We start from the raw sequence: 26,436 nt of genomic DNA on the forward strand, positions 1-26,436 counted from the left end.
CTTCCCCACCAACACCTCCCCATACAAGTGACCATCAGAGTCCCCCAAAAGAAATTTCATGGTGGCCTACCGAGAGCGAAGCCTGGGAAAAAAACTGCCAGGCCCCTGTCAAAACCCCTCCTGGAAGAATTGAAGGATAGTGGAGAGGCCAGAACGCAGGGGAGGGATCCCAGACTTCCCATACTAGTCTCGGAAATGGCCCCAATGCCTGCCGAACACCTTCAGATTGGAGGGTCTAAGAGCATCCATTATGGACTCAACTACAGGATCTGAGAACCCCTGAGATATCAACCTAGACTGAGCAATAGCCACACTGCCCATTGCATCCGGTGGACTTCCAACCGCAGATCCCCTTGAAGGGGACACAGCCACCTCGGAACCAGCCAAGGTTCCTAAGACCGAAGCTCCAACAGAGAGGTAAGCAAACTCCTGTGGGACCAGAACAGAGCTAACAACAACACAGTCACCCTGGACACTCTGATGCGCCAAACCAACCGGGGCAGAAGGGAAATAGGAGGAAAGGCATAAAGGAAAACCCCAAAGCCACTGTACAGAGATGGTGTCCATCCCCCAATCCCCTCGACCTGAAACCGAGAGCAGAAGAGGCGAACTTCTGCTGAGGCCGGAGATGCAAACAGGTCTAGAACCGGGGACCCTAACCTGGCACAGGTCACCGCAAAGACCTGGGCCGACAGGACCAGTTCCGCAGGAGTGAAACCGGCGTCTGAGAAGATCCGCTTGAACATTGTCCACCCCTCTAATAAGTGAGGTCACCAGAGACACCAGATGAGATTCCTCCCAGGTGCCTATCAGCGCTGCCAGAGCATTCAAGGAGCGGCCGGAACCCCTTTTGCAGTTGACATATGCCAAGGCCGTTGTATTGTCCGTTCGGACCAAAACCGCCGACCGTCCAGCAACTCCTCGAAGTACACCAGAGCTTGGATAATGGCACAACTCTTGCCAATTGGATGATTGCCGGCTCTCCCCAGATCTCACAACCCTTGAGCTGAGAGGACCCCCAATGTAGACCCCACCAACCCATTCTGCTGGCGTCGGTAGTAAGAGAGGCCACAGGAGGAAGGACCATGCACACCTCAGCCTGTAGACTTGGAACCCCCCGCCACCATAGCAGGGAGACTTGCAGCGCTGGGGACACTGAAATCAAAACTACGAAAGACAAGATGTCAGGAGCCAGTGCGAGAGAGTGTAAGACACCAGGGGACGTAACTGAAGACGGGCCCAAGTAACTGGAAAACACGCCAGACGCCACGTGCCCCGTAACTTCAGCAACAGGCGAGCTGAGACATACTGCCTTCTGAGACCCCAGAACAGCCAGCAAGCGCCCCCTGCACAACATCCAGAGTACATTCCGCAAAGCCCCCACGTTGAAGCGTTCCATCCAGACAAGCAGTGCAGGGCCTTGAGACCCATAAGCAGGTGACATCCTAGAAGGCATAGGGACCAGGAACACCCGCAAGTAGAAAACTTGACCCTGAACAGGGAGAGGAACGGGCAAGATGGTAACCCACAACAACCATTCGGAGAGAACGGATCCCATGGCCAACTACTTGGACCGTGAGCTGGATACCAAAGTCCCAACCATGCAAACGTGGACAGGAGGAGACAGGAACGGCAACTGATACCCCCACTCTGGAAGGAGCCCATTACCCAGGAAGCTGAACCCCACCTGTCCCATACACCTCCGAGAAGATAGAGACGAGGAGCCAGGGAAAACTGCCAGTCACTGCACTTGCACCAGAGGAAGATCACAGGACGTGGAAGTAGGCCTGCGCCGCAGTATAACAGCATGCTTTTCAGCCCACAAAAAGATCCGACCTTTCACAAGGAAGATACAGGACAGCGCAGAAGTCCAGCAGACCATGGCCCCCTCAGCGGACAGAGGAGCCACCAGGCTGGCATCAAAAGGGCAGAGTACTGTCACAAAGCGGGGCAAAGCAATCCATCCCGGATAGCAGACATCAAAGGCAACCCACTACCTGGGGTATGCCTATACTGGAAAAACCCACTGAAGGGACATCCCCCTCCACCAGCACCAGGAGCTCTGAGAACCCCTCTCAGCACAGACATTGCCACCATCTGCCATATTACTTCCCACGCGTCTGAGAGGAGGCGTTAAAGCAACACGTCGGCACCGGAGGACCTAGGCCCTAAAAGAAGAGACACTGGAACCCCCTGCATGGCCGTTACTTCCAAGATGCATTTTCTATAATTCCATGCTGGACAAGGGAAAAGAAAATCATATCCTTTGACCTTCCCTCGCACAGTTCAGAGGAAGAGGTCAGGACAAGGAGTCTGCGTCCATGGCTAGCACAGACTCAAACACACCACTAACTCGCCACATGACTGAGAGGTGGCTTGAGCCCTGTATCAAGTAGCTGGTAGCCCCATGCTCTAAATGGTTCCAAATGCGTCGGTCTAGGAAGGATAAAGTCAGCACCGCTGTGACTCGAACCTGAAGGAAATGTAGACTATGCCAGGCCAGTACCCTTCCGGCCGCTTGCAGACGTGGCCAAATCTGCACCGTTTTCACAGGCAGCACGCAAAGAATGCAGCTAACATCCGGTGCATCCTGGGCTGTGTGTGTCTGAGGAGCGGGTGGTATGTGACATGCCTGCGACAGAACAGAGCCCCCGCACTTTCAAATACTCTCTGCCACTGTCACCCCACGACAAGAAGCAGAGAGGCCTCACAACAAAAGGGAAGGCTCAGCCCATACTGCCAAGTGCTTGCCATCATTTCCAATAAAGATGTGTACACAAAGCACAAGGAAACGGCCTGTCGAAGGAGTCAAGATGGCCATACCAGCAGGAGAGGGGAAAAATATCAAGCACAGTCCTCCCCTCTCCTTACCTTCCCCCAAAGAATGCAGCTAACATCCGGTGCATCCTGGGCTGTGTGTGTCTGAGGAGCGGGTGGTATGTGACATGCCTGCGACAGAACAGAACCCCCGCACTTTCAAAGACTCTCTGCCACTGTCACCCCACGACAAGAAGCAGAGAGGCCTCACAACAAAAGGGAAGGCTAGCCCATCCTGCCAAGTGCTTGTCATCATTTCCAATAAAGATGTGTACACAGAGCACAAGGAAACGGCCGGTCGAAGGAGTCAAGATGGCCAAACCAGCAGGAGAGGGGAAAAACATCAAGCACAGTCCTCCCCTCTCCTGACCTTCCCCGGGGCCGTCCAGGACCCAGGACACAATGCTCACGCTGCGGTCCGGAGCCCAGCAAAGAACCGAGCGAGGCAATCTGGCTCAACTGTGACCCCAAACCCCGCAGGGAACCCAGCAGCAGCACCGCACCTGAGGGAGCCGAGGGCCCCACCACACAGCCCCCCCAAGGGGGCAGCAATCGGTGCTCCCCAGTGCCCCGCACTGAGAAGAAAAAGTCCAACCTGGATGTGGGGGAGGAGTTATAGGGATTTAAAGAAATAGAAGAAGGTCCTGTGGCGGAGGCAGGGGCCTCATGAGGTAAGTACTGGGACGAGGAAGAGTGGACGTGGAGGTAATGTATGTTAGGTTAGGTAAAAGAAAAGAAACGACTGTCAAAATATTTGTAGAAAAGGATTTGCATTAAAGTAAAATCCACTAGATGGCACTATGACACCATAGAAGGTAAATGTATGTAGAAAATAGCCACATTGAAAAGTGACTTGTGATATTATTTTCAACTTTATTAGCGCCTTGTTAAAAAGGCATTTTAGGATTTTCTCAGCGAGAAATTCATATATAACCTTGTTATCCAGAGAAAGAAGACTAGCCTTAGTATGCATATCCATCCATAACCCACCCCCCAGCCCCAAACATCAACTGAGTATTCAAAAAAGATTTGTCTTATCCTGAGGCAGTGTGGTATGAAAAGATTGATGTCCCTATTCTCCAAGCCCAGATATCCTGTAAGAGTTTTGATGAAGTCACCTGTGCATTGGTCATCGAGGGATGCCGGAGAACTCTTGCTGCTTTGCAAAGTCCTTTCGCCATCTTATAGAGCAATATCGTTTTTTAGTTGGATAATATGTATACATTGCCTCTGCTACACTGTGTGTTAGTTTAAAAATGATGCTCCCCAGTGCTTTTACTGTAAAATTAGCTGTTGACATTTTAAAAGTGCAGATTTTAAACTGCCTATCATGTTGCTCTCTGTCTTCAATGTTTCAGGTTCTAAGAAAATGTACCAGGTGCCAAATCATTTGCATTGATCAGCAGACTGGAGAAGTAAGGGATGAGCTTTTGCGAGTGCTGGCGGCTAGCAAAGGCGGAAAGGTCAGTGCGAGCGTTTGTTATGAGAATCTTATACACCCACCGGAAATGTGGCTTCGACTGCTCCGAGTGAGCACTTCCACAGCTGCGCCAGAGGAGGGAGGAGCTCTGCCACTCGGCGACACTGATTTACTCAGTAAACGAGGATCGCCGTCTTAGGAATTCCCCTAGGAACCGTTTGAAATCCAATTGATTGTTTTGGAGGGGCACACCGGCAAGGCCTTCCCCAACTTGACACAGTGTACCTGCTTCTTGGGTCAACGCAACTTAGTTGTGCATATTGTGCAACTTGTAATTTTAATCCGTGTTAGTTCCCACCTGTTTCTCAAAATGCACCTGTTTTCCTGAAAATGTGACGCTGTGGACGACTCAAGCGCAATTTGTCATGAAAAGTCAAAATTGGCAATTTGTGAACATTGACCACTCTTTTTGTGGGTAGAACTGTTTCATGTTCCACTCCAACCCTGTGCCTTTAAACCCGTTTAAATTCTCTTTTTTCCATGTTATTCTTTACCGCGCAAGTTAACCATTTATAGTGAATCTGTGTGGTCTCTCTAATGCAGGAATTGTCAAGTGCTGGCGAGAAAAGTCACTCTAGGCCTCATTATGAGAGCAGTGAGCTGCGTAAAAATCTCACTAAAGTGGCAGTAATTCCATAGGCCCCTTAGCACCTCATTATTGCACCTCCGCCCCCCTCCATAGTATGGGTTTTTGTGGTGAAATGGAGGAGTTACCCCAGACACAGATCTGAAGGTAAATCATCCACTTTACAGCCCAAAATGATTGGAATTATTCCATGCAGTAATTACAAAGAAAGTTTCACCTGGAGTCCTATACACTCCAAGAATGAGGATTTGCATCTGCTTGTCCCCGCTCGTAATCCTGTGATAAGTCCACAGGAGCGAACATCGGTTATAGTAATTCATTTTGGCAGTGACTCCACAGATTTACCACCAAATAACTGCCAAAGTCGTAATGACCCCCTCTATGTGGTAGCACTTTCCCAAACACATGCTGAATCCATGAAACCTCCCCAGGCCAAATGAAACAATACATTTTCATTGGTTGCCATTTTCTTGCGTATAAGCACTAAGCAGGGCTTTTTTTTCCTCCCCAAATCTAGTTTAGCGTAAGAATGGATAGTTGCCCTCTCATCCGCTTTAACAACCCGAGCAAAGTGAGGGCCGGGAAGAAGTGCAGAGGGCAACTACCCATTGATAGCCTGTGAATGTAAGAATTTCCAAAGAAAAGCAAAAATGCGAGGTTCACAAGTGTCACTGTGGCCACCATTTTGAAAAGGCAATGGTACTGCGCGCACTCTACAAGACATTGGATCGCCTATCTCAAGAAGCGCCCCCCCCCCCGTGCCTGTGTTAAGGTGTCTGCTGCATGCACTTCTGTATGCCTGCTTATTACACCAAGCTCTTGTATGGGCGCCTGCTCCGCCATCATCGCTCCTTCCCATTCTCTTGTATATCTCCCTGCCATGTGGTAAATTAGAGGCCCAGCAGAGGGTGAGCAGGATATGTTATGTTACTGGGTTTAATACTGAGCTCCGCTGCCACTTCATGGTCTCTTGGCGCAATGGTACATCTGAAAGAGAGGTGGGGCTGGGTTTGGGGCGTGGGGAAAGAGGGGAAATGCAAGATGGCTTTGCTCTTGTTCGATGCATGTAGTTCAGAGGTAAGCAGGTATTGTACTCTGTTTCTAATGTAATTAAATATAAATGGTCTTGCACAGCACCCTGTGGCCTCGCTGCACATGGCTCTGTACAGAAAATGGGTGGGGGGGGTCATTAGTTGGACAGTGGGAGAGGCAGATGTGAAACCTGTGGTGTTGATGGGTTGTGGTGTTTCAAGGTGGTGTGTTGAGAGCACTGGAGCTACATATGTCCAGAAGGGAGCCCTGCGTGCCTATAGTATGAGGTTGCATGGGTCGAGACAGTGATGTATGACTTGGTTGGATAGGAGTAGCATTCTGATTTTTGATGTCTGTTGGGAGGTATGGTCAATTGACAAGTGCGGGTGGCTTAGTTGTTATCAGTATTGTGTGATGGAAAGTAGGAGTTGCATGTGTTAGTGCAGGGAGAAGTCAGTGGTGACTTGATGGGCCTTTGGGCATCTATATGGGGTTCTGTGTCATTTCACTGCCAGTAATTACTTCGAAGTAATTTACTTCAAAGTAATTACTTCAAAATGTGACTTTGATTTCTTTTGTTGATTTTTTTTGTTTTTAAATTTGGGGCATCCCCCACATGGCCCCTTCCTCCCCCTCACTACTACCCCTACCCTAAACCCTCCCCCCCTTTTTAACCCTTAACCCGCAACTACATACATTTTTCAAAGTAATTACTTCAAAGTAAATTACTCCAAAGTAATGACTGTCGTTCAAACCACGGGATACCCTATATGGTATGGTCATGCCAACATCTTGGTAGTAGTGCACCTTTGCTAGGGTAATTGTCAGGAGGCACTCTGTAATTGGCTGTTATTCCGAGCAGTGGACAAAGCCCAATGCTCGTTCTACATCACATTGCAGGAAGTTATACAGGTCCAGGCAGCATTGGGTACCAAGTCAACATTGAAGGGAACTCCATCCAATGGAAAATTCTTGTAGGAAAACCAAAAAGCAGAATTGCAGTGGGGCACCATGGAGTAAAATCTCAATAGCCCAAAATTACAATCTGGCCACTGGGAGCAAAATAGCTGTGAGGCAAAATGACAGTGTGTCAAATGGGAATAAACCCCCAATGAGGCAAAATTACAATAGGACACACAGGAGCAAAATGACTGTGGGATGCAAGGGGCAACTCCCAGGGGGCAGAATCCCAGAGGGACATCCAAGAGGAGCTTTGCGTAAGGTAGGAAGTAGAATGTGAAGCAGGTTAAAGAGGGATGCAAACAGTCAAGCCACATGTAACAAAGCATAACATGACATAGGAAGGCATGATAAATAAAAGACAAGCATACAAGTCATAACAGTGACTTAGAGGTCACAGTAATAGGATGTATAGTGCCCCACGCTTTGTGATGGTCTTTGTTGGGTCTTTCTTAGTTGTCACTTATTTAGCAGCTTACCTTGCACAGCAGACTAGACTGTGGGTAATTAAGTACCAAAATATCAAACAAAACAGTCTTGTTCCTACGTATTTCTACATAAACAAGGTCTGAAGCAGGATGTCAATGAGAGAAAATGCAAGACATTGCTGTATTATTATTATAATTGCTCTTTTATAGCGCGCTTAATACCAGATAGTGGTTTCTAAGCGCAGGATCGGGATTCGAACCTGTGTTGCACTGCGTTGTCTTGTTTCTCAGTCAAATGCGTTGCCCCCAAGTTATCCTTCCTCCAGAAGTTACTCTGTAGCAGCATGGAGAATATGGCAGAAGCATAGGGGGTTCTCTGGAGACTTTGCTACATGTTTGAGGAGACCCAGGAATCGGGGTTCCAGGGCCTGCGCCGCTGCACTCAGAGGCAATTTTCCATCCAATGGCACACTTTCCTAGAAATTCTCCCTAAAGAAGGAGTGGGCTGTTCCAGGACCAAATAGGTGGATCCGAATTATTTTATAGCATTGTTCTTTTTGAAATACCAGCATCCCCTGATAAGGAGAAATTCCCACAGATTCCCCTGTGCTGAGGCCACTGGGCCCACACCCCAAACTGTGCAATGCTGCATCGGAGGCAAAGGAGACAGAGGCATGAAGCACGGTGTGTGACTAACAAAACGTACCAGAACCAAGTTTCCTTATAGATGAGCCCAACTGCTGTCTTGCAGCAAACCCAGCGGTCCTAATCTGCCCTTTGCCATAATCTGTCAATCGATTTGTAAGGATGTTGCGTTGGTCCTCCAAGGCGTAAAGAATTTCAAATGAGTGGAGTGGAAAATGAAAGCGTAAAATTACCTGTATGCCTCTATTTTCCATTCCAGCTCATTTCTGTTCCCTTCCAAGATGTAGGACACATCACCGCTTTGCTTTTGTCCTTCATCTTGGGAGAGCACTTGGTTTTATGACTTCATGAGATTTTCATCCAGCGGATTATAATGGAATACGCCTCTCATCAGCACCTGATAAATAACAGAGAATTATATTGAAATCCATTAAAAAACTCCACCTGCAAAGCGTAATTTGCCTGCAGTGTTTTCTCTAAGGACAATTTCACCTTCATTTACTCTTCGCAATTACACTCAGCTTTGTGAGTGTTGACAATTTCCCTGCATCCAATTAACACATGTTTGACAATGCCATCCTTGTAATTTACCTGATGATCTGGCTCTTCTTGGCTCTTGGCGGGATATAGCCAAAAGATACCCTGAAAAAGCAAATTTTAACAGAGTTTTGCCATTTTTACAAGCATGTAAATACTGCTATTCCATACATTAGGGAACCTTCACAGTTAAAAGGAGGTAAGTATTTTGAACATGTACCACACTGCATTGTTTTATTAATGTTAATATTAATCAAACGTATCTTAAATGTTCTTATTATGCAATATGAGGTGCATAATAAAGGATCCAGGATCTAAGCTGCTGAACTCTGGCAGAGGCACCACACAGAGAGAGACTCCCCTCTTGCGGACAGGAAATCCCGTTCAATCCTGGAACTCCCTATTACGTCTCCTGGGGAGGTAACTATAACATCAAATAATCACAACCATCCCTACAAACCAGTCACTATTTGCTACTGTAATGATATCAGTAATCAATCTTCACAACTGCTCATACTATGAACAAGAAGAAGAAGAATGGGAGAACCATGAAGAATAATCAGTGGTTGGCAACCAACCACACTGAGACGAAGAATATAGGGAAAAGCATTGCAAATTCACCATGGAAAGAAACAAAGGAATGTGAGTCTACGCTGGGGAGGACCCAACCATAAAAACCAAGGAACAGAAGAGAAAGGAAACTATCAAGAGGACAGTATTGCAAAGTATAAAATACATGAAACAGAGAGAGAGAGAAAGAGAGAGAGAGAGAGAGAGAGAGAGAGAGAGAGAGAGAGGGAGAGAGAGAGAGAGAGAGGGAGAGAGAGAGAGAAATACACTGGAATATACTTTGCACAGCTCCACCCTGATTCATGAAGAAGTGCAAAGTGTATTTCTGGGGTGAAAAGTCACTTTGCAGTGCAAAAATACACTTTGCACTGCTCCATGAATCAGGGTGTTTGTTGGCAGTGCAAAGCTACTTTGCATCAGTGAAAAGTCACTGTGCACAGTGCAAACAATTCCATGAATGAGGCCCAGAATAGGGTAATTTGGGATGGAGGGCAGTTTATTACTTTGGACACTCTCACTGACCATGAACATCTTAGTTAGATTTACGTTAGGTATGGCAAACACTATACTATTAAGGATAGGCAGGATTTTTCCTTTATTATTTAAATAAAAGAGATTGCTAAAATGCCAACAGTGACTCTGTCTCCTTCTGACCTACCAAATATGGTGTAAGAAGTGGGATCATGCCCCACTGATAAACGTTGGGGGACCCTAAAACGTATCAAGCTTACTCCTAGAGCATTGGCCCCGACTGTCGCCACCAAAGAGTCGATTTGGTTCGACCTCCATACTAGTACCGAGATCACCATTGAAGCAAGAGAACGCCAGTTAATTCCCATTGGACTCATTCTGTCACCTCCCCAAGGAACTTATGTAAGGCTTGCTTCTAAGTAAGGGTTGGCATGGAAACACTGAATCTGTTGGTTGTCTCCATGGCCAGCGGTCTGGCTTCAGAACAGCCAGAGGCACAGAAACTGTTCTACTGAACACGTGTGAAGACTTGCTCTCAAATCTCGATTCCAACTCTTCATCCGTACTTATCCTTCCGGATCTTTCCTCTGCCTTTGACACGATCAATAATGCCACCCAGACAAATCGGCTCTGTGACACCCTTGCATCACAGGCCTGGCACTGGATTGGTTGACCTCATTCCTCTCTGACTGACCTTCCCAGGTTCAAGTGGGCCCTTTTCTCTCCCCTATCACACCCTCCACCTGTGGCATCCCGCAAGGCTCCATCCTTTTGCCGTGGCTCTTCAACATCTACCATGCTCCTCTGGCCGAAATGATCTCCTCCTTCTCTTCTCACTTCCAGTGGTATGCAGATGACACACAACTGTCATTCAAGCTTCCCTCCACTGCCTCTTCTTCCTTCTCTCTCATCCCTGACTGCTTTTCAGGCATGGTATGCTGCCAATGATCTCTGCCTTAATGCCAGTAAGACTGAGATCCTCCTAATTGAGACCCCTGCTCCCTCCTTCCCTCCAACTTCTGGCTGCCCTCTATGGGTCCGCTCCCTCACTCACCTCTGAGGCAAACAACCTTTGTGTCATCTTTGATGCCACTCTCTCCTTCTCTCTTCACATCGCAGACCTTGCCAAGAAGGCCCATTATCAGCTGCATGTCCTCAAAGGCCTTCTCCCTTTCCTCACTTTCCTCACGTTCCCCCAGAAACTCAATGTCTCTAGAGCTCTGGTCCTCTCCAGGCTGGACTACTGCAACAGCCTCTTCCTCAATCTTCCTTCATCCTCCCTTTGCCCCCTTCAACATATCTGGAATAGGACTTCAAGATTTATCCCTGGTCTCAAGCCCAGGGACCACATCTCTCCTGCCCTAAAATCACTCCGCTGGCTCCTGGTTGCTGCTAGGATCAAGTTCAAGACCCTCTACATCATCCACAAGGCGTTCTGGGGCATGGGTCCCTGCTACATCTAACTCTCTCTCCCTAAGTACCTCCCTGCTAGAGCCCTTTGGTCTCTACAGATCAGGCGCTTCTCTAATCAAAGAGTGTAGGGTTGATCTCTCTCCTCCACAATAGCCTCACTCTGGAATGGTCTCCCTGCCCCTCTCAGGCTTGAGCCGGATCTCCTTAAATTCAGTAAGCTCAAGACCCTCCTTTTCTCTTCTTCCTTCCCTCTTCCCCTCCCCTGCTAATGCCCCCATCTGATGCAGTGACAGGCTGCCTGGTTCCCTCTGAGTTCTATAGAGCACCATGCCCCCCACCCAGTCCTCCCCCTTCCTTGCACTTAGCATGTGGACCCTCATCCCATGCATTCCCTGGCCCTTGCCTACCTGACCTTTCCTCGGCAGTTTCCTAGGCCCTGTTGCCCTCTCCCCCCTTCCTCCACCTCCCCCTTTTCACTTGCACTCTCTCCTCTTTGCCCTGCTCTTCCCTTCCCACTTTAGCACTTCACATTTACGCAGAGCAGCACTTCCCCCACTCTCCCTCACACTTCTTGTTACTGCACTTGCAAGATCCACATTTCACAAGGCCTAGTAGGACCGTTATTGTTATCTCTCTACCTTGTTCCCCCACCCCCTTTTTGCCAAGTGATGCCTCGAAGCACCATTTGTTTTATGGGCACCTTACAAATATCCAATAAATAAATAAATGTCATGGCTGGTTTCATAGACCCTGACTATAGAGGTGATGTCAAAATACTAATATATAATCAGGGGAAACAGGCCTACCATGTAAAAGTGGCAGAAAAGATGGCCCAGGGGATACTTAAAATGCCATCTTCCCTATTCCCAAAGAAGTCCCAGAACAAGAGGTTAGGAAAGGGGTACCCTAAGATTTGGGGAAGCAGATCGACCCACCCAGAATGAACAAGACCCTCAGGTGGAAGAGGCTGAACTTATTCCAGACTTAGGATTGTTTCATTATGCTGAGCAAAACCTATCCGAAGCTTTCGCTAAAGTAATTCCCGAAGCAGAAGGCTTATATACGGGCGATACCACCCCTGAAGGCCCTAAGGGGAAGGGTATGTGATGATTCACAGGATCTCGTCACTTCTCCCCAGAGGGGAGCCCTTCCCTGTGAGGTTAGGGAAATGAGCCTGCTACACAACAATCCCCCTAGGGGTGGCAGTCAGTGGGACTTCACAGGGCGAGATTCCCCTTTTGGGGACAGGGATCCAGTTCTGTCCAGGAACTGCCTATAACCTCTCCTGGGGAGGTAATTAAAAGAATTAAAACTTTCCTTCCAAGCCAGTCACTATTTGCTACTGTAATGTTATCAGAGAAGAAGAAGGAGAAGAAGAAGAAGAAGAAGAAGAAGAAGAAGAAGAAGAAGAAGAAGAAGAAGAAGAAGAAGAAGAAGACAGCCAACCACACTGAGAAGATAGGGCAAATAATGGTGAATGCACCATGGAAAAAGACAAAGGACGGTGAGTCTGCCCTGGGGAGGACTGAGCACTTTCTCATAAAAACCAAAGAAGGACCAATGGAAGGAGATCTCGTTCCCGGAGCTCGGGAGATTCGAATCCAAGCTGAGGAAGCAGTTGGCCAACGCAAAGTTGCCTTATGTAGAGTGGCCAGCCCAGACAGAGAGAATATAGGAGCATTTGGGAAGCACAAGTCCGAACCGAACATCCGGGAAAGGCCTGGAGGCAGTGGAGTGACACAGACAGGGTGGACTGAGCAGTCCATGAACAACGCCGAGCACATACCAGGAAAGCTGCGTGGAGCCGCGGAAGAAGGAGGGGCAAGTCCACGCAGGTTATATCAGACGAGCAAACCTGATCCCACAGGAAGAACCGGTGACACCTATCCTCCATGTGGTAACGGGAATGGTGGGAGACCCGGGTGGGGGAAGTGACACAAATTGAATGAAGATTACCAAGGGACCAATCCTACTCATCCCAGTATCAGTGAATGTTGGAAGATTAACAACAATTACCAGGTGACCAATCATACCACTACCAGTAAATGGTGTAAACATAACAGAGATTATCAAGGGACCCATCATACTCCTCCCAGTACAATTGAATGGGGTGACGTTATTCAGAGATTACCAAGGGACCAATCATGCTTGTCCCAGCACTACTGAATGTTGGAAGAGTAACAGAGTTTACCAAGCTACCACTCATACTCGTCTGAGTACAAGTGAATGGTGTCAAGATGCCTAAAGCACCCAAGGGAGTAACCAAATTCATCCCAGTTCTAGTCAATGTTGAGAGGAGAAAGGAAACTATAAAGACGAAAGTATTGCAAGGTATAAAATACATGAAAAGCTGAGAGTGAGAGAGAAGTGGATGGAGATCAACTATCCACAGTTACTGGAAGAAATGTATGTGAAACTAAACCAAACGTAGATGGGAAGAGCCCAAGTATTTCAGAAGTTAATCAGGAACAGAAAGACATTTACTGGTTTGGAGGATAGCCAAGACCAGGATCACTGGCTATGAAAGCTTGGACTTGAACAAGGAACTGTGCCATTAGTAGAAAAGTTGAGGCCCAGGTGGGACAAGAGCTCCTTTGAAGAACTAAAGGAACTTCTTCATTGAATCACCAAAAGCCGTCCCAAAAAAGACTTGCTGAGGCTATAAAAGCCTGTCCATGAGAAGGGCGTCATTTTCCTGGACCCCTCTTTTTGTTTGAGTCTTTTTGAACAGTGGTCGGGACAGAAAAGGGTACATTGGGATGGAGGACATTGTATTACTTTGGACACTCTCACAGACGACTATCACCCTATTTAGATTTACGTTAGGTAGGGCAAACACTGTACTATCAGGGATAGACAGATTGCTAAAAATGCCACCAGAGACTCCAAATTATTTTTTTATAGCCACTGTGCTTCATGAAATGCCGGTACGACGTAATTTAAAAAAAAAATCATCGAATTCTTTGGGGGATTAAAAAATTATATAAATTGTGTGTGGGTGTAGAGGGATATAAAAATAAGTAAAGGGGATGGGGGTTTGAGGGGGTAACCTCTTTTTTTGAAAAAAAAAAATCTGCGGTAAAAAACCCTGCGATGAAACAGCAGGCGATGAAATCACATGGAACCGAAATGCCACCATCCCATGATAAGCAGAACTGCAGCGACTATAGCAAAATTAGCAATTTCTGCAGATGCCTCTCTTCTGAGGCCACTGGGCCCAAGCCCTCGACTGCTGCATGCTGCATCGGAGGCCAAAGAGGCTGAGGCGTGAAGCACGGTGTGTGAATGACAAAAGATACTGGAACCACGTGTCACTGTAGAACTGTGCCACTGCTTTGTTTCAGTAATCCCCAGCCCTTCCAATCTGCCTTTTCGCCTTTACAATTCACTCAAATTGTCAGAATGTTGCGTTGGTCCTCGATGAACTACAATGCACCTTGCATCCCTACACCTGGTGCCCTGGCTCATCAGTGCAAACAATATTCCCAGCATGGACAAGGTATCTTGCAAACTCCCACTGAGGTGTTTCAGCGAGTAACTCATTTCTGATCCATATATTTTGTCACTTTATTATTAGACATGCGGTTTCTAGGCTGTAACAAGTTTCCAATGGAAGTGGGAGTTTATCTACAGGCTGGGGATGGTATGGGGGCCCTTGGGGATCCCCCGTGTACCGACTCCATGGCCTGCATCACAGAACAGGTGGCAGTCCCCAGAACCCAAAGTTACCCCAATCCCATCCTCTAAGTGTCAGGTTGAGTAAAGTAAGACTTCTTTCTATAGTTTCGAAGAGAGGTCTACCAAACTGCTAGGGACATTTCTAGCTCTTCCTTATACTGAATGCTGGTCATTTCCTCAGGGGGAGGGGAATAAACCTGGCTGGGGAGAGACCAGGTCTGGGGCAATATGTGGGAACCAACAAACTATTACTACAGTGCAGTGAGATATAGAAGTTGTGTCAAGAATACTGCTTATAAGCCTTGAAGTTGCTGGCTGCCTCAACCTAGCATCATCCTGGCTGGTCAGGGGAACAGGGATTACAGAAAAAGAAATCCGAACAAGAAGCGGAAGTAGTGAACCCTGTGAAACAGCTGCTATGGATCTGCAACAAAAAAACAGAGCTCCAAACACCACAAGACAGACAGACTGACCTCAGAGAGGAGAAAATTGAAGCTTATTTAGCAGAGAGCTAGTTCAAATACAGAAATGGTGCCAATGGTACAAACCTATAGGATTTGATCAGTCAGGCTAAGTCGTTTGGAGTGACAAATGGGCCCGATGAGACGTCAACAAAATGCGAGGTAGATATTCCCAGCACGGGAAGAGCTAGCACAGAAGCAGTAGTAGAGTTGGCTTGCAAATGGGGTGAAAGGAGCAGTGTGACCCAAAGCAGTAGACTGCAGAGGGCAAGAAGAACAGACGCAAGCAGCCACCACAGATGTGTATGGGCGATCTGTGAGAAGAGGGAGTAAAGTTCCCTAGGAGGACAGACACGTTTTAAGGAATAGGGAACTGAGTAGGAAAAAGGAATCCCCAGATAGGCAAGCAGGCAAGAAGAATGGAGGGACAATGAAACAGGAGTTTCTGTTCAGCCAGAGGAAGGGAAAACAGTAATGAATGACAGTGGAATAGACAGAGGAAACCCACTGTGAAGAGAATATGGATTGACCCAGCAATCTGCACTACTCAGAGAAACCAGGGACCCGAACCATTTAGCAAACAACAACCCTCAGCTAAGGGTGGAAGAAAGAGGAAGGGGAGGGATGCAGGGAAAACAAAGAGACCTAAAAGAAATTCAGAAACAAATAAAAACATTTCAGAAAGAAAGGCAATTCCAGAGCCAGCAACAAGAAGGAAAAACATTGGAAGCTATCTTGATTGTCATTCTGGTTTATGAAGGCCTTCCTGGCCTAAAACATAATTACTGCCATTTCCATTCTTATATCACCTCTGGCAGCCATATTTGAATGGAGCCTATCCCTTCGTGCACCATTTCCAACTATTCCACACTCTTGACCGCATTCTCATCCCTTGATTCTGATACTAACCTCATGCATGTGGCTTTGTAACAGCAGGCACACGTTCTACACAGATGAGAGTGGGAGAGTAATTAGACTAGATTGTGTGCAATTACACTACAGGAAGTGATGTCAGTGAACACAAGGTAACAAGGCAATGCAGGTCCCTTTTAGTAAAGGGGGGGATCTACCTGGCCATTGTAATAAATTCAGCTTATTGGCAGAGCAGTATTATGTGTTTTGTGGTCCGTCAAACATTAGTATTCTGCCTGCAAAGTAACTGCTGAGGAGGAAATGCTGAATCCCAATAAACGTAGGACTGTTTACAAACTATTTCGCACCTATCTCATCCAGAGTCACTCCTTGGTCATGTATCCTTCTTTTGTTCAAGCGTATGAAGATAAAGAGCTTACAAAACATATTCTCCAGGTCCTGTCTTTTAGCTCATGTCATTTTGCATTCCTTTAATATACGTGCAGTGTTAAATTCCCATTTATAAATGAAGGACTACAAGTACCAGGATACACACCCGCCAATCCTGCTTGAACCCTTACTTCGTCTCAGACTTTGCTCCAACGCCGAGTGCCTTCGATGTGTCAGACTCTGCTCTCTGACACTGTGACATTTAGTATGCTATCCGGTTTAAAATCTAACATGTGCGTGTTTCCATCTTGCTTAGCCATTTGCTGCCCACTTCATGCCTCCTGATTGCCCTTAATTGTGACCAAGCTCCTGTTGCTGCAGGATCTCAGACACCTGCTTGTGTCCTAGGGTCCCAAGTATGGTGCTTCCGTTTCAATACAAGGGTGAGCCGGAGACTGTTGGCAGGAAAGCCGGACTGTACATGGATTTCACGAGGCATGAAGTTATATATGGTTGGAATGCCATCCTAGCGGGATCACCTTTCCCTCACAATCTGACGGCCGCTGGAGGAATTGAGGCGATGAAGGAATGATCCAGTCTGTTCATGTCAGGCCCTCGGGATTCATGCAAAGGGGGTCCTGAACACTCTGAAAGAAATTCTGGGCTTCCCAGCAACCTCAGACCCACTGATTGTAAGCTTTGGAACTGGATCCCAGACTTTGGAGCGGATGGGATGAGGGGACTGGAGGATTGTGGCTCATGCGACCGCAGCTGCCAAGCTGGTTACTACATCCCAATAAAAGTGGGCAGAACCACCTCACTTTATTTGGGGGATCCACTGAATGTGGGGAAACTCGTGGACTGAAATATTCCCAGAGAGAATTCCTTAGTCTTGGACTAGTTCACCAAAGACTACATTCCTTTACTTTGTGGAGGAAGGGCCTGGCTCGTGAGTCCGTCTATTGAACGCATACATGAACCTTAATGCTTGGGAATGTAGGTTGGGAAATAGATGAGGAATGCTTCGCGCAAAATGGGGGAAACTAAGGAATGTAATTTCACAACTCTCTGCAGGATTGCTCTTTGTGGGAAAATGGGGAGAAGGGGGGGCTGCAAGGTAATGGGAAGTGGAGGGATGCTCAAAATTCATTTTCTCTCCTTAATGTTTCTGGCTACTATGCCACAAATATCAATATATCAGGAAAAAGATATCATTTCAATTTGCAGGAATGAACCTTGTCTCCAAATGACTAAGTATAATCTTTTTACAAAAACCCATCGGAAGGAACACTTCTGCTGGAGAAAAGATAAAGTTTGCCGGGGAAACAGAAACGACGCGGAAAGGAAGGTCAAAATCTGCATTAGTATTCTTCAATGTCATGCCAAAAATAATGGAACAAGCTATATCAAACTGCACTCAATGTGCCTCATTATTCAGCAGTGTGGTATAAAAAAAAAGTGGCGGCAATTGCGTTGCCGCCACTTTTTGAGTGGTAATAGAATAACAGGCATTTTTACTGCACCACCGAATTCCGAGTTTGACCATGAAGTAGAGGATTTGCCCCCAGCCATTAAATCCTCCACTTAAGAGCCAAAAATCTGTGGATTTTCCGTACGGAAAGACTGCTCACAATAAATCCAGCAAAAGTCCCCATGCAGTCCTATGGATTGACACTGCCATTCCCCTGCAGAACTGTGTGGGGCTAACAGTAAACAATTGCAGTGTCAAATCAGCACCAAATGCGAAATGAGGTGCAATATGTTTTATTTTGAGCATCCCTTGAGATCATTGTAAAAAAAAAAAAAGAACAAAAAAAACCCCAACAGAAGGTTGGTTACCCCTCTCTTTATCCCAAGTTGTTCAACAGGACAGTGCACACTTTCCACTATCCTATATTTCAGCAAAAGGCAGGATCTCCACACATACTAAACTCTCAAAATACTCATCATTTATAATGTCTTGTGAAACAAATTGACATATTGATTGGATCTATAGGATATGGACCTAAGTCACTTACTAACCCCACCTTTGCATTAACGGTCTATTGTTTTATTGTGTTTTTTGATTAATGGTTTTTAGATGATTTCCCATGTATTAATAAAATGGCAAGTATTTTGAGAGTTTATTTGTGTGGAGATCCTGTCTTTCACCGAACTAAAGGATACTGTAAAGTGTGCACTGTCCTGTTGAACAACTTGGGATAAAGAGAGCAGTAATCAACCTTCTGGTGGGTTTTATTGTCTATATTCTCGCCCTTTTTTTCAAGATTGATCCCCCGAAAACAAAAAATTAGGGAGAGACCAATTTCTTTACCTTGAGATGTCTGTGCCAGCTGAGCTGCTAGGCTATGCTCATAGCTGCCTCTGTACAGCACGCCTTCCTTCCTCTACTCACACAGCCTTCCTCTATGACACTGCTGGCTTTTCTCTCTGCCGCAAATTCCATTGACTCAAAGAGAAAATTGTCTGGCATTCTTTTGTTGGGCGAACTAAAAAAATATCTTGGGATTGTATAAGTTATTGACTTTCAAAGTTACATAGAATTATTCACCAGATGATATTTGCAGATTGAATGAGTAACAAAGAAAAACACACACTGGAGATTTTTTAGTTTAGAAAAAGGGAACATTTTCACTTTAAACTCCGTTGGTTGAAGCAAGCGTATGTATGGAATGTAGCCCTGGGACAGCGACGTTGTGTGAGGAGGCCTAAATCTGGCATCAGGGCATGGTCTACACAGAAACCGATTCACAGTTACAGAAGTGCTGGGGTCACACTTCAAGGAGGCCTACAGTATACATGAAAATGAGATATTGCACATGCGTACACAGAATTCAGCTCAGATAACCCCAAAGTGGTGCCTAGTAAGTTTGAAAAATTACAAAATAGCCTGGCAACACACTCAAATGTATGGTTCAAAACACAGAATTTGAAAGCTGGTTGTGCTGCTTCGTATCCACCACATACACAGTCCACAGTTGTTAACAGTTCTACCTCAATAGTATCACTGTAGCAAACCGTAAATTCTTCAAAATATATCATCTGTCTGTGTCTCCCTGGCAGCACCACCCATAGAAGTACTTGCAGCAACTTCAATGTCCAATCACACTTAAGAATGGCACTTTTCAACATTGTGTATGCTCAAGCATCACGTCAGATGGGATCTATGGGATATTTTCGAAAATAAAATACTGATTTCTTTTTTTCTTTCACCCCATATTACTGCATATATATGCGGGGGAGACCCCCCATATGCCCCAGGTGCCCCTCCACATGTTTTATTAACTTTACCCACCCACCCACATAAATATGTGGTGAAATTAGTGATCCAAAATTCTGTATTTCTGTATATTCAGCAAATATAGGGCGGTACTCGTCAGATGTAAGCAAGTGTTCTGCAGCTTCTATGCAGCCAGAAAGCTTCAAGGGAAGTCCTTGAAGCTTACTGGCTGTGTACAGGCACTCGTCCAGACACCCTGTTGATATCTTCATCCCCAATGATCTCCCGTTTTCCAACCCTCTCACTACCCCTATCACCTGGTCTGACCACTCTCTCCTCTCCTCTCATGTGGGATCTCTTGGACCCCTGACCGAGCCTCCACCAGCACTGCCGGCCTCCTTCGCGGTCATCCGACCGATGAAACAAGTGTCAGTTGCTGCGTTTGCCTCCACCTTCCTCCCTCCTCATTCCCCTCCTCGACTCTCCCACTGAACCTGTCCTTGCCAGTCTTCCTCTTGCTATCACTAACACTCTTGACATTATTGCCCTGTCATGAGGATCCACCCTGAAACCTGCCTCCAAGCATAAAAGCTGGTATGACTCTGATCTAGCCGCTCTGAAACGCAAGTACAGAATTGCTGAATGGAAGTGGCAGAGCTCGGGCTCATCCCGACAAACTGGCCTGTCGCCTACTCCAAAGACAATACTGTCTCTCTATTCGCTCCAAGATGAGGGCCCACATCCAGACCCGTATCTCTGGACCAGCTAACAACCTGGCTAAACTCTTCAAAATCTGCAAGGAACTAGCCAATCCATCTGCAGTCTCCACCTCGCCGCTTTCCTCTCAGGCCCTCTGTACCACACTCACCACCCATTTCACCAGTAAAACGCAGGACATTCTGGACTCTCTTCTTCCCCTTCCTCCATTCCTCCCCCTTTCGCCCTGCCTCCCTTGGTCTGTCTTCCACCCATACGCACTCTCTCCTCCTTCTCACCTAGCACAACAGATGATATCTCTAGAGTCCACTCTAAATAGGTCTCATCCAAACAGGTTTCTCCCTGTTCTTCCAGAACCTTTAAGGACAACATCTCCTCCCTCACGGAGGCTCACTTCTGCAACCACTCCTTTGCATCTGGCTCTTTCCCTTCTTCTCTGAAGCACTCCCTTGTGCTCCCACTCCTAAAAATGCCTTCAGTCGCCCCCTCACTTCTGAAACCACTCCTTTGCATCTGGCTCTTTCCCTTCTTCTCTCAAGCACTCCCTTGTGCTCTCACTCCTAAAAATGCCTTCAGTCGACCCCTCGTGTCCAACCAACTACCGCCCTATCTCTACTACACCCTTCCTTGGGAAACTGCTGGAGAAGTTGGTCTTCCCCCAACTGACCCAACAGACTGAGCTCGTTGGTTGTTTACACGACCATCAATCTGAATTCCGAGCATCCAGAGGCACGGAAACTACTCCCCTGAACACTTGTGAAGAACTGCTTGCAAATCTTGACTCAACTCTCCTGCTGTTCTCATTCTCCTTGACCTCTCTTCCGTCTTTGACACGGTCAACCATTCTATCTTCATAAAGCGGCTCCAAGATAAACTTGGTATCTCAGGTCGTGCACTGGACTGGCTGACCTCCTTCCTCACTTACCGCCCCTTCCCAAGAGCTCCTGGGCTCCTTCTCCTCCTCCACCACTCTCTCTACATGTGGTGTTCCCCAGGGCTCTATCCTCTCACCCAGGCTGTTCAACATCTACCTTGCACCTCTTGCTCACCTGATTTCTGCCTTCTTTCCTCATTTCCAGTGTTATGCATATGGCACACAACTCTTCTTCAAGCTCCCCTATTACTCCTCCACTTCCTCCTCTATCATCCCTGACTGCCTGTCTGCTATTCAGTCTTGGTGCTCCCCAAATGATTTCTGTCTTAATGCCAGTAAGACCGAGATCCTTCCTATCAGGACACCTGCTCACTATTTCCCTCCTGCAATGTGGCCACCCTCCATGGGTTCACCTCTCTCTCTCCTTCCACTGAGGCCAAAAACCTTGGGGCTATCTTCGACTCCTCTCTCTCCTTCGCACCTCACATTTTGGACCTTGCCAAGGAGGCCCACTTTCAACTTCACCTCCTTAGAGGCATTCCCTCTTTCCTCACATTCCCCCAGAAGCTCAATGTCTCTAGAGCTCTGGTTTTCTATAGACTAGATTACTGTAACAGCATCTTCCTCAACTTGCTTCTTTATTCACTCCGTCTTCTTCAGCTAATCCAGAATAGGGCTGTGAGACTTATCCTTGGCTTCAAGCCCTGGGACAGTATCTCTCCAACTCTAAAATCACTCCACTGGCTCCCGGTTGTTGCAAGGATCAAATTCAAGACCCTTTGCATCATCCACTAGGCTGTCTGGGGCCTGGGTCCAATCTACCTACAACTCTCTTACCAAATCCTCTTCTTCCAGACCCCTTCGATCTTCTTGCTCCAACTCTCTGATGATCAAATGCTTCTCCAAGCAGATAGCTGGAGGGAGATCTCTCTCCTCAACTGGCTCCCTCCTATGGAAAAGTCTCCCTCTCTCTTATCTGGCTTGAACTGGACCACCTCAAGCAACTCAAGAACGTCCTCTTCTCATCCTCCTTCCCACTACCCCCCCGTGCTAACCATCCCTTCTGTTGCTGAGATTGGTGGCCTGATCTCTTAGGAGTCCAATTGGGTCCTGGCCATCTGCCCAATCGCCCTCAGAAACCCCCCTGCACTGCCCTCTGGGTGAACACCTGCTTGTCGGTTGGTTTGCCTCCGCCCTGCACTTACCGGTTTGGGCGGTAGACCTCCCTCTTCCCCAGGGATGTCCCACCCTTGCACTAGCTGTTGCCTCCCCAAACGGGCACCTCTGGCACTTCCTTCCCTAGGGGATCTTAATAGCACTTCTCCGAATGTACAAGGCCTAGTAGGATCGCTGTTCTTTTCTATTTTATTCATTGTCATTTTCATTGTTTATTTGTTCCCTTCCCCTGTGGCTTGTGGTGCTTTGAAGCACTGTCTTGTTGTATAGGCGCCTTATAAATATCCAAATAAGTACAAAAATAAATAAAGGGTGCCAAAACTGGGTGATTTTGGAAATCTACAGGGAATTTAGAAAATCTGTGCTCTTTAAGAAATGTGCGTTTTTTGCTGAAAAATCTGAGCCACATAGTTGGACAGTCTCTTGCCCTAATATTTCTGACTATTTACTGGCACATTCTGAAATACACTAGTTTCCCTTCATCTTTGTTTTGTTTGTTTTTTACAGACTACATTTGGCATGTACCTACAGAATCAGAACCTGGGCTCCTCCAGGCCTGCTGTGCTCTCTGTCGGAGACAAAGTCTTTCCAGAACTGAAGGCGGATGAAGAAAGCCTATGTGCACCTACCAGTGGACTACAATTACTGGATGTAGAAACTCGCTGGAAAAATGCATAGTAGTTAAACATTGAGAAACTAGTTACACAAGAATAGTTGATGCAAACAGATGTAAATATGTATCAAAGATTTCGTTTTCGAAAACTACAGCACTTTAAAATATGTTATATATTTTACCATTGACTTTATCGATGTGAGATGGCGATACTTTTACGGAAGAAGTGTATGTCATTTACTGATGTTCCATATATTTTTGGCCATAAACTAATAAGATTTGTCGACGTATTTAAAGGGAAGTAGGAAGTAGGCCTCGGCAAACTTAGGTCAAACACTGTATCGATCAAGCTCCCTGTGCGGCTGCTGAAAGTATTTACAAATTTACTACAAATATTCTGTCTTATTTTTAGAAGGACTGCAAAAATATGTATTTAATCTCAAATGAAATTCATTGGGTGTCAATATGTATCATGCATATTCACTGCTGATAGTCTACAAACCTCACTGCATTTGACTATTTGATGAGCAGATGGGACTGGTCATTTAAAAATGTTACGCAGAAAGCAAAGTCTTTATTTCCTGTGTTTGTATAATATTTCCAAGTTCAGTGAGGTGAAAAGTCGGCAGCTATTCAAAGGAAATAAAGTGTTGCTTGTAAATGTGTGGTAGTTTCTTTCAGAAAGAACTCAAAATAAACTAAAATTAACTAAAATTAACAACGGCCACTACGTAGATGCAGGTTGTACACAGGGACGTCATTTCACCAAAATGCCCGGGAAAGCGGATGTGACATCACACGACCATTGACTTCTAATGACATCACAGGATGTGATTTCATTTGACCACACCCACAGGTGACATCACAGGAAGTGGTAGCACATGACCTTCAGATGCATCTAACACCAGTGTTTTCAGTCACACTCATACACCTTCTCTCGCATCCACTGACGCTGCATCCTCTACACAGGCACGCACCCACCCACCCAGAACATTAAAACAGACACTATCCCATTCATACTCATTCACCCACCAGCCACTCACATATAAAGCTTCTCTTATATCCACACTCACGGCATTCTCCACACATGCACACATCCATCCACCCATCACATTCAAAAACACACTATCACGTTACTACTGATTCACACCAGTCACTCACTCATAAACCTTCTCTTACATCCATTCTCACTACATTCTCCATACAGGCACACACCCACACAGAACATTCAAACACACACACTATCACATTTGTTCTCATTCACCCACCACTCACCCATAGCACATACATACATCTGACACACATGTCACACATGCAAAATACACATCACATTTTTTTTTTAAAAGCCTTATCTGTTTTTCCAGCTTCAGTCTGTCACTCCAGGCTACCCTCGGCTCCTCTGTACTGCTCACAAACAGGAACCAGGGAGAGCTTCACCAGGGAGAGCTTCCTGGTTCCTGTAGATGAGCCACGAGGAAGCCGGAGGTGAAGGGGTTGGAGCTGAACGTGACACGTGCTACATGTCACGGTCAGCTCCAACCCCTACTCAGAGTTTCCTTCTCGCACTGCAAACCGCGGCCCAGCCTTCAACCTGATGGGGGAGGACTGGGTAAGGCCCCCGCAGACCTGGTATGGCGGGGACTGCAGAGGAGCCCCGCTACACCAGTGTTTTAAAGTCTTTCTGAATTTGAGGTGGTCAGTTTTTAGGATGGGTCGCAGTGGCAGATTATTCCACAAATTGGGGTCAGTGAAAGACGAAGCACAGATTGCTAGAAGACGTGCAGTGATTCGCCCTATACACGAGTTATCCTGGGCCTAAATTCTGACCTACCCTAGGGGTAATGCAAACTCTCTTGGGAGCATAAACATGCAGGGCAGGAACTGTGTTTGCATTCACTGAGCCTGAGTCCTATGCCTTGTGCTCAGTTCTGGATACTTTGAGAAATCTGTAGTTCTCTTTTAGGGAGACCCATACAGGGTCAGACTGGGACAAGGAGTAAGCCTGGGCCCAAAACAAAGTGGCCCACAGCACTGATAAAAGTGGCACACATCAATGAATTCCAGTGATTTGCGACACTGCGCACATTTGATATTGGGGTGATGGGTGGTTGGAGTGAGATGTGTGTTACCTGCAAAATAGTTTTACTGTCTCGCATTCCGTCCCAAGGTCAATCAAGCATTGCTTGTGCGTAGCACTATCCTGAGAGGGTATCCCCACAAAATATCCCCCCCAAAAATATTGCTGTACATATGGCCGTTTGTCTCGCCATAGGCGATAATTTGGGGGGGGGGGGTAATTTGTAGGAGCGGGGGTTGCGGGGGTGTCCCCTGCACATTTTAAAATAATGCGGGGGTTGCATGGGTGTCCCCCGCAGGGTCCATGTGTCAATATCGCCACAAAAATATGGCAATATTTTTGTATCGTGATATTTTTGCGGGGATATTAACACATGGAACCCCTGAGAGAAAAGCCATGTGGCCTGCCTTCATATTTTAGGGGTTTCACTGTCCCATAGAAACTATACATTTCCAAGTTTAAAATTCTTTGTGGCTGCAATAATGTGTGGCTGTTTTACAAACAAAAGTGCCATTCTATGGGCGAGGTATGCAGCAGCTGAGTGCATAAAGTACACAGCTGATATGAGTAAAAACATTGATTTCAGAGTGCATTAGAATGGCTTGAAATGCGAATTGCTGTCCTTCAAATATTCCATGAGTATCATCAGGCCTGGTCTTAGACCAAATGGCATCCCATACTGGATGCATGTCTGGATGCCCATCTCTGTTGGCCACTACACACCTTGCAGCCTATTCAGAGTTTGGAACCCTTGTCCAGACACATTCAGCGTTCCCAAATGTAAGATTGCAAATTCTGCTTTGCATATGTGAAGTAAGTGGGGAGACGGGTACAAAATAGCACTCCAAGCCAAACTGCTTGAAAATGCAAGATATCATCAAAACACCCTGTTCAAAATTTTTATATAGCGCTTAGTGATCACTGTTTTAAGGACTCCCAATTTTGCCAGATACATGGACTCAAACACAAAGAGATAGGTGTTTTGTGAAGGATCACATTGTAATCCAGGTTCCATGGTCCCACCTTCTCCACCTAGACTCATAACAGTTTAACACACAAATCAATTGGCAGAGCAAGTAAACGCAATCCCAGCAATCACCCCACACAATACACACTGCATGCAACATATATTTGAGTTATCTGTGTTGTCTCTTGGAGAAGAAGGCCACAGGAAAGCTCCCACACCCACCAAACCTTGCAGTAGTCACCATTTGACATTTCTATGAGGATGGCTCATGGTCATAGGCCAAATTGCAGAGAAGAGCAAACAGACAATTCAGTCCGCTGTGCACTACATAAATAGTGATTATATTTATCAACACTTTAATCTACTAACCTGCATGAGTGAGTCAGTTAGCATAGTTCAGGTTGAACAAAATCAACCCAAGGTGCTCAAAATTATAGCAGCAAGTAAAAATAAAAGACAGTGAAATAAAATG

At 46.4% G+C, this 26,436-nt stretch overlaps 1 protein-coding gene across 1 annotated transcript in view; it reads left to right on the top strand.

Annotated features, from left to right (window-relative positions):
- MOCOS (molybdenum cofactor sulfurase) overlaps positions 1 to 23,581 on the top strand; it is an 819,339-nt gene extending 795,758 nt beyond the window's left edge. The window contains exons 14-15 of the mRNA XM_069620525.1: positions 4,176 to 4,280; positions 22,815 to 23,581. Coding sequence (XP_069476626.1) covers positions 4,176 to 4,280; positions 22,815 to 22,985 — 276 coding nt within the window. The 3' untranslated portion in view covers positions 22,986 to 23,581. The remainder of the gene's footprint in view (positions 1 to 4,175; positions 4,281 to 22,814) is intronic.
- The last annotated feature ends 2,855 nt before the right edge of the window (positions 23,582 to 26,436 follow it).

Source organism: Ambystoma mexicanum, chromosome 5q (assembly GCF_040938575.1).
Source record: "Ambystoma mexicanum isolate Mex_15411 chromosome 5q, UKY_AmexF1_1, whole genome shotgun sequence".
Lineage (NCBI taxonomy): Eukaryota > Metazoa > Chordata > Amphibia > Caudata > Ambystomatidae > Ambystoma > Ambystoma mexicanum.